Source organism: Anabas testudineus, chromosome 16, assembly GCF_900324465.2.
Source record: "Anabas testudineus chromosome 16, fAnaTes1.2, whole genome shotgun sequence".
NCBI lineage: Eukaryota > Metazoa > Chordata > Actinopteri > Anabantiformes > Anabantidae > Anabas > Anabas testudineus.
The window spans coordinates 23,813,782-23,822,731 of record NC_046625.1 but is presented as its reverse complement, the minus strand read 5'-3'; the positions used below and the strand labels follow the sequence as shown (position 1 = coordinate 23,822,731).

At 38.8% G+C, this 8,950-nt stretch overlaps 1 protein-coding gene across 1 annotated transcript; it reads left to right on the top strand.

Moving 5' to 3' along the window:
• Positions 1-172: 172 nt before the first annotated feature.
• Positions 173-8,611, top strand: LOC113169688 (dysbindin-A-like). Its single transcript, XM_026371291.1, has 10 exons — positions 173-365; positions 975-1,025; positions 1,669-1,719; positions 2,086-2,146; positions 2,943-3,075; positions 5,357-5,489; positions 5,962-5,984; positions 6,361-6,507; positions 6,740-6,868; positions 7,771-8,611. The coding sequence occupies exons 1-10, from the start codon at positions 310-312 to the stop codon at positions 8,016-8,018; spliced, it is 1,032 nt and encodes a 343-aa protein (XP_026227076.1). The 5' UTR covers positions 173-309; the 3' UTR covers positions 8,019-8,611.
• Positions 8,612-8,950: the final 339 nt, after the last annotated feature.

Below are 8,950 nucleotides of genomic sequence, written 5' to 3'. Positions count from 1 at the left end.
TTGTCAGCCTGAGAGACAAATCACTGTTCTTGCCACAACTGACATCACCCCTCTTATACCATCTATAACGTGTGCGTTAACCGTCAGAGCTTGTTATGTGGGAAAGAGCAGGTTCTGCAGACTCAGCGGTAGCGGCGGAGCTGCCTGGAAGGAGGCGTTCAGGACAAAAAGAGCTGCAGAGGCCCAGAGCAGGGGTTACATAGGAAGTAGAGCAGCTTAAGAATGAAAACACTTGACTGTTCAAAGTCAGTTGAAGCTGGTGTTTTATGAGAAGAATCAAAAATCAGAAAAGCGAAACTGAGAGGAAACATGTTTGAAAACTTAAGAGAAAGGTTTCAGATGGTCCAGCAGGACTTCGCTACGGGGTTAGTCTTTTTTCTGATAAAGCGTTAACGTTAACTAACATTCACCTTTACTTTATGTTAGCTAGCTGAGGCGTTTTGTTTATAGCCTAACCCTAGTAAGAAGGGTCTCAGACCTTGTCAGGTAGCATGACATGCCACTTAATGCTAGCTCCATGTAATGATACAATGACAATCTTCACTGCCGAGCTTTGATTAGAAGCTGTAGTGGCTACAGCTAACGAAGCAAAACACCAGCAGGGAGAAATGACACACGACTGTGTTCCTAACTGAGTTATGCGATATAATTATGGAGAACACCTCCCTATGTGTATCTTCCTGAATTTAAACAAGTACTCAGCTACATTTATTGTCAGTGTAGCGTTAAGTTAGGCTGTCATCGTGCTAACTAGCTTGGTCTAAGCAGTTCCTAGTTATTACTTTCAGCTGACGATCATGTGATGAGTTTTTTTTAAACAGCCTTTCACTGTGAACCATGAATAACATGAGCCTTGAGAAAATTCACATCCGTTTTACAAAAATGTCAGCCATGGCAAATGAACATAACAAATTCATATTCAGATCCAAAGACGTTCTTCTAACTCTAACCCTTTCCTTATCTCCTCCCTCCAGCTTTAAGACCCTTGGGGACAAATCAAAGGACACCAAAATGAGGAGACCCAGGTTAGTTTACAGAGGTGACCTAAATAAGTTACAGTTGAAAACCTGTTGATGGATCTGCTACTCTCTTCCATATGGAGTGCAGTACATTTTTTTGTGATATATTGTTTAAACTAATACAACAGTGACTATAGCTTAGACAAACATAGTGGTGCATTGTAGTATGTGTATGTTTGTAGTATTGTATGACTTACTGTATTGAGGCTTCTGCACTTCTCAGTTGGCAGTTCGACATCTTACAGTTCTCTTTAACAGGTGTCTTCTCCCATCTCTGAGTTTCAGCTCGTCTCATGGGTGTTGAGGTGGCATTGGATGGATAAGGACTTATAGCAGTCACCACAGAGTGCTTCAACATTAGTTTCCATCCATTAATCTTCTGATTTGTTCTGAGTTCTAGAACATAACTGGACATTCTCCATATTTCACAGTCGGGTGGTGTTCTTTTCCTCTTCTACGTGTGCCAATCAGCTCATCACTCTGACTTGTCTGCAGCTACACTGTTCTGTACCTGGCAAGCTGTGATGCACTGACACATGTGAACCATGGCAGAATTAAATTAGTCTCATACTGAGCCCAGTTCACAACAATAAAACCATCAGTTGGCTGATTGGTGTAAAGCTGATGTATGCTCTTGTATGTCGTTCAGGTCTGAAGAAATCCTTCCTCATTTCAGTGCTGGACTGGAAATCCTCAGCAGGTCTCTCTCTCTCTCTCTCTCTCACACACACACACACACACACACACACACACACACACACACACACACACACACACACACACACACACACACACACATTTTTGTATGGCATTTATGTAATGTATCCCCTAGCCCCCTACTGTTGCATAGACCATGTTAATCTACTCTGTATCAATTTTTAATTTATCACATGTACTGCTTTAACCTAACCCTAACCATCACAACTAAAGTTAATGCAAAGGTTAAACATCTATGCTGGTCCTCACAATGAGAGCCACACAAACACATAGTTAATGTAATAATTTATGTTTCCAGTGTACATGTGTATACATTTTATGGTCATGTTTATAAAATCTATTCCTATAGGTATGAAGAGAGTTGGTTCCTGCTCCATAAAAGAACTAAGGACTGTGCTCAGGCTGCAGAGGTAAGATCAGCATATGTCTTACTTGAAAATTTCTATATGAAAATCTTTGGACTCTGTGGACACTGTGGATCTTTAGAATATTATATTTCTCTTTAATAAGAGAAAGAAAAGTTTGAGTGTGATCACAAATCAGTGAACAGTGAGTTTAGTGCAGGTACAGTGCATATAAAAAGTATTCACCCCCTTGAAATTTTCCTCCTTTTATTGACATTATAAATCAATCATGGTTAATAGAAGTTGGTGACTTTGATAAAAATAATTCTGAAAAATACATCATTGATGTCAAAGTGAAAACTGGTTTCTATAAGGTAATGTTGTTGCATTAATATTCACCCCCTTCAGGTCAGTATTTAATAGATGAATGCAATCGCAGCATGGAGTCTGTGTGGATAGGTCTCAATTAGGCTTGCACATCTTGACACCAGAATTTTATGCCATTCTTCTTTGCAGAACTGCTCAAGCTCTGTCAGGTTTCATGGGGATCTGGTGTGAAGATTCAAGATTCAAAAATGTTTATTAATAATAAAGTTTATAATAATCACATCAAATCACCTTATATATTTTAATTAAATTAAATTAATTACTTTGTAGAAACCCATCTTCACTTTGACATTAATGAGGTATTTTTCTGACATTTTTTTATCAAAGTCACCAACTTTCTGTGACCATGATTGATTTATAAATGTCAATGAAAGGATGAAACATCCAAGGGGGTGAATACTTTTTAAGGCCACGGTAATTGTGTTGCTGAGGCTTGTGTTTACTGCAGCTGTCCACTGTGCTCTGTGTTTGTTAGGCAGTAGATGGGGACATAGTGATGCTCTCGGCACACTGGGAGAAAAGAAGAGCAGCTCTGACACAGCTACAGGAACAACTGCAAGGCTTGCCAGCCTTTATCAGCGAACTCGATGCCATCACTGCTAACATAGGTAGGAAGTCTGTTTGAAAATGGACTGGGCCACAAAAGGAGCTGTGGACTTGGTCTTAAATTCTATAGAGTCTCTTGCAGGGCTGTTGTCATACCAAGACATTTATCCAGTGTACATTTAAATATTATTTTTAACAAAAAACAACTGTCTTCCAAGTAAAAGGTATACTGTACAGTCCAGTCTGTACACTCAAACACTTAAAATGTTTTGGCCCTGTACACCACAACAGAGAATTTGAGATGAAAACAATTAAGATGAGCTGTTGCTGCTTGTGAACAGACCATTGTTAAGCTTAAAAAACAAATTGAATCTGTTAAAATGTTAAAAAATATAAGGTGAGGTAAAACCAAATAATGCACTGGTGGGCTGAGGAACATTGAAAGGCCCAGGAGACCACAAAACCAACTGTGGTGTGACAGAACACAGCAGTTAACTGTTTGCATTTGATAGCAGTAGTTGACCCTGCTTGGATTAAAGGCAGTTGGCATGTGATTGGCTGTAATTTAAGAGGGTGGTGGCTAACCTGCTGAACAACACCAGCATCATGAAAAGCGTGAAAGTGACAGTGCCCATATTATGCAAAGTACACACTTTGGTCATGACTTGCATGTAAGTGTATGTGCATTCCCAACTTTTTTTTACATTTTTCATTTTTAAGAGGGTCTATTCACCAACATTTTGAGACTTGCTGCTTACTATAATCTACACTGCTTTTCATAATGACAGTGTACGTTTTGGAGACTTGAAGGACCTGTTTAAGTCTCAAAATGGTATAATAAGTACACTTTAAAAAATGCGATACTATTAATAATACAATAGATAGGACAATAGAAGCAAAACACAAGGTCAAAAAGGTAAATAAAAATAAGCTTTAATATTTGTGTTATAACCACACCTGTTTAATGCAAGTCTCACACATAGAATGCATTGTCTTTTGTTGATAGGCCAAAATGTCTTGTTGGCATAGCACAGTGGCTGTATGCGGTATTGTAGAAATGCTAACATTACTGCTAACTCTCTGGTATTTCCTCACAACACATGCTTTCTACCTCAGTAGCACATTCCCTACATACACCAATCAAACACAACATTTAATTCAATTCAATTCAATTTTATTTGTGGAGCGCTTTTTACAATTGACATTGTCACAAAGCAGCTTTACACAACAGTACATGAACAGTGAATGTGTATGAATCATGAAATCAGATTGTCCCTGATGAGCAAGCCGAGGGCGACGGTGGCAAGGAAAAACTCCCTGAGAAGGCAACAGGAAGAGACCTTGAGAGGAACCAGACTCAACAGGGAACCCATCCTCATATGGATTACATGCTGTGTAGGCAGCAGTCCAGTATAACAGTTAATGTCTTTTAAGTTAATGTGGAGTCCAGTTAGTTAATTGCAGGCAGACTTGTTCCATTCCTCGACTATCAAGCGTTGAGTCGAGACCTCCAAGAAACAGCTTCTGACGTTAGTAGTGTGTGACCAACTCCAGTCTCCAAACGCATCCCATAGGGCTAACGGTGGATCCAGGTGACGAGATCTCCAGCCAGAAGTTGGGCATCAGGACGAGTCACACAGGTCCAGAGGGCAGAGGGTGGAATGACATGTAGCTCGACAAAGATTTCTGAGAACATTAAATCCCCCTGATGGTTTTAATATTATGATGGACATGGGTCAACATGCATACTTTTTGCAGCTAAGTAGCCCCTAAGGCTGCGATTCACCGTGTGTTTCGTCAGAATCTTTCACGCGTTGACCTGTATTCACCACCATATTCTAACCACCAATCAAAGTGTCTAAACCTGTGCAGACTGTTTTTAAATCATGCATTTCTAATAGAACAAAATGTACTTCTAGGAGAATTGACTGAAATTATACTGAAATTAAATGGTTTATGGCTGTTGCAGTAGGCTGGCTGTCATAGAGACACAATATTGTTTAAATATGTGGATAAAGATGCACGTCTGTACACAGTCTCAATGACTGTGCTGTTCATGTGAAACTGTTCGGTCAAGAATAAAGAGCTCAAATTAGAGCTCCAGTTCAAACCCCAGCTCCTCTCCTCACTGTGTGATTATGGGATTGTTGCTTTTGGAAAGCTGTAGAAATGTAACGAAGCTGGTGGCTGTGGGGTTTTTATCACGTTCAGGAAAGAAACTGAGTTATGTGTTGCACATACTGCTGTGTAAAATATAATGTGACTGTTTAAAAACCACGTAGAATGAATTCACTGAATGAAGTTGTTTGTGTTAATGTGTGTTCAATATGCGTGTCTTTCCAGCTCATTTGGAAGGTGACTTTGAGGAGATGGAGAGCAGACTACTGTACCTGGAGACTCTGTGTTGCCAGTGTGAACAACAAATATTGAAACAACATCATATAAACCAACTTGAAGTCTATAAGAAAAAAAAGAGGTATGAAATAGAACAGAGTGCCTAATCATGCCTCATGTAACAGATTGTTTTTCTCAGTGAATCATTTACACCAATCATTTACTCTGGCTAGGCCTGTTGATACACATATTAACCACAACTATACATTTTAATCATTTACTTCAGGCCAGGTTTTCAGCATCAATATATTGACATTGCTAGTGTCTGTAGTGAGTGTTTGAAGATGCTCCAGTGTGGTGTGTTTCCATGTTGTGAGGTATTCAGGGACAATACAGAGTAAAGTTCATCTTCTGGTTTATTTACATTGTAAGTATTCTTCCACTATTGATGTGCATTTGCTCCATGTATTTAGTTTACTCTTTTTAATGACCTTCTGCAAGCTCTGAGGGCAGCCTGGTGTGGGAATGGAGACAAGTCTCTCATCCTCTGTAACTGTTATACTGGGAAATAAAATGCCTTGATGATAACTTGTCTGATGTTTTTCTTTTAACAGGAAGGAGATGGAGGTACTAGAAGGTAAGCTGCTGTACTGTTATCAGCCATTATTTATATGCAAAACACAGTTACTGCACAATACTGACCAGATTACTACTTTATTACGGTGTTGTAAAATATATTTGACAGGTTATATTTTATTTTATATTTTATATTTGTCACACAAATAGTTTAAACATATGAAAGGTTTGATGTAATATTAGACAATTTAAAAACATGACATTTGTCCTTTGGTTTCATTCCTATGAATGAAATGGTGTGGAAGTCAGTATTCCCATGTCTAGTGTTGAAGTGTTAATCAGCAGCTGATGACCAACCAATGACCAATGCTGCCATTAGTGGTTTCATGTGTAAAATAGTTTTGAGTTTCTAAAACATTGTGTCTTCCTTTTTGTAGCAAAGCTAATTTCTGAGCATTCTCAGAAGGTGGCAGAAATGGAGCAGGCCATGCAGCAAAAACTAAGGGAAAGACAAAAAGTGTATGAAGAAGCCTTTAAACAAGACATGGAGCAGTACCTGTCCACTGGATACCTGCAGCCCCAGGGTAAGTCACTGTCATTTATAGCATTTATGTTTCACTGGCTTTAATAACTAGCCAATGAAATCATCAGAACTAGAGATTTTAAAGGTGTGTGGTACACAGTAGTAGGTGGTGGTGGACAGAATGGTGATATGGAGCTTGTCTACATCCATGTAGTTGTAATGGTTAGGGCTAGCGAAAGCATTATGTCAATAAGTGTCATCGTAAGTATAGTGAGATGTGTTTGTGTGTGTAGAGCCAACAGGTGCTGGTGTGTGTGCTCTGGATCAGATGACAGTAACTAACATATCAGACCAGGAGGCTTTGGATGACTTCCTTAACTCTACTGGTGATGACATCAGCACCGGATCATCACTGACATCAGGTAACTTCGACCCAGTTTATCAGTTCAAAGTATGTCATTATTATTATTTATTATCATCTACAAACTCAGTCTCAGTTCAAGATATGGAGATATGTTGTTAAGTCTTCAAGACGAAATCATGTTTTGACACTTGTGGGGAGATAAACTGAAAACTAAACCAGCTGAATGACACAGATATCTGCAGATTTTTTATAGATAATAAACAGCTGGAATGTTTCTCCAAATCCAAATATGTTTGGTTCATACTCTCAGTTTTTTTTCTTAAATATACACCTAGTCCTAACTTTAAGAAGAATAATATTTTATTGTACATGTATTATTGTCTTCATGGTTGGATGAAAAATGAGTGAATGTCATTGAAAACTCAACAGGAGCAATCCTCTTATTCAGAAAGTCTATGCAAGGAGGTGAGATCATCTCCTGCAGGAGCAACAAAATCTTGAGTTCGTGGGAAAACCAATGAATAGCTACAGTAAATAAGTCAAATTAAAACTGAATGTCATGTCACTGATCATTTTTAAAATATGTGCATAGCTCTAGTCAGTACATCTGACTTTACTTGTTTTCAGTACTGTCTATTGCGTGACTGATTGTGATGTACTGTGGATATTTTCTGTGTGTAGATTTTTGATGGATCAGTGACCATCTGGAGTTTACCTGAGGACATTTGCATAAAACCCTCCACAGCTCTTGTTTTTTTAGGTTTTGACATTAACATGCAATAATCCACTGGTGAAAACTACTATGTCATAAATCAGTGACAATCCAATATAATATTAATAAAAATGGATACGTCATTAGCGACTCTTTAACCACACACAACCTGTGTGATCGGTTTAACTAAATGATATTAGGTTCACTAGTTCGCTGAGAGTGAAAGTACGCAATGTCATCACAAACAGGTCCAGACCTAGAGTCCTGCTCTTCAGAGTCTTCGAAAAACCAAGCTCCTTGCAAGAACAACCAACTGTCCACCCAGGACACAGACTGGGGACAAGAAGAGGAATTGGCCAGTGAGAATGATGACCCTCTGGTGCAGTTAGATGAAGAGGACATTCAGCCAGATTTGTCATTGGTTGGGCTGCAGGATGTTGGCACATTAAGGGGCTCTGACGACAGTGATTCTACAGGGGACCTGCTGTCTGGGTAACTTGGCAACCAGGCACTTGAATATTGGGACACTGTTACCCTCTGATGCCCTCTCTCCACCTTCAGCCAACAGTTGCCAGAATGTTAGTGCTTTTTTCCTTTGAAGCCTGAAAAATATGAATGAAAATATGAATATGAAAAAAGCTCTTTTCAGCTTGGATACGAAAACATGTCTGCAACACAAATGCTGAATTTCCATACAGTAGGGATCCTTGTGCTGTGAGAAATGTTATCAGTTGGTAATGCTAAGTGAGACATTCTTTATTTATCATATAGCAAAAGAATTGTGTTTGGCATTTTACTAATCCATGATCACTGATGGAGAACCTTCCCCATGCATAGAAACAATTCAAAGCTAAATAGTGAGTGCTTGACATACTTTGCTATAAAGCATCTTAGTCTAGCTGTGCAAGTGACAGTTTTCACAGTGACAAGAATTTGATTTCTACAGACCTTCACTTGACTACATGGCACCATTACATTCACAAGCTGCTGCTGGGCAGTAAAGTAATCTCTGGAAATTTATTAAAAAAGACTAAACTGATGAACATTTTGACCAATAAATATCTACAGTGTGTTCTACACTTGAGCAAAGTCTATTGCAGAGTGATCCTTTTAGGACAAAGCTATTGGGTTATGTAGCTGACAAAGCATTTACTGGCTCAAATGTTTCAGCTGTCACAATTCATATTAACTCTGAGTAATGGTTTTGGTTAAAGTGACTCAGGAGCTAATTTCTGTACTCATCCAAAGATTGTTTGTGGAAGAAGTTACTCCACTGCTGGGAAACTGCAAGTGGACTGAATATTTCTGTAACAGAGAATCTGACTGAGAAGTCTTCTAGTGGTCCCTTTAATGACGGTTCAGAAGTCACAGTTCCTTCATACTAATTTAAACTTATAAATGTAGTGTATCTAAGTGTGTCACATACAT

What these genes read in the sequence shown, in the direction of transcription:
- LOC113169688 (XM_026371291.1), top strand. Translation starts at nt 310, where the DNA reads ATGTTTGAAAACTTAAGAGAAAGGTTTCAGATGGTCCAGCAGGACTTC. An exon ending in ACCAAAATGAGGAGACCCAG is followed by an intron (nt 1,026 to 1,668) that starts GTTAGTTTACAG and finishes TATGTCGTTCAG; the next exon opens with GTCTGAAGAAATCCTTCCTC. An exon ending in GTCTATAAGAAAAAAAAGAG is followed by an intron (nt 5,490 to 5,961) that starts GTATGAAATAGA and finishes TTCTTTTAACAG; the next exon opens with GAAGGAGATGGAGGTACTAG.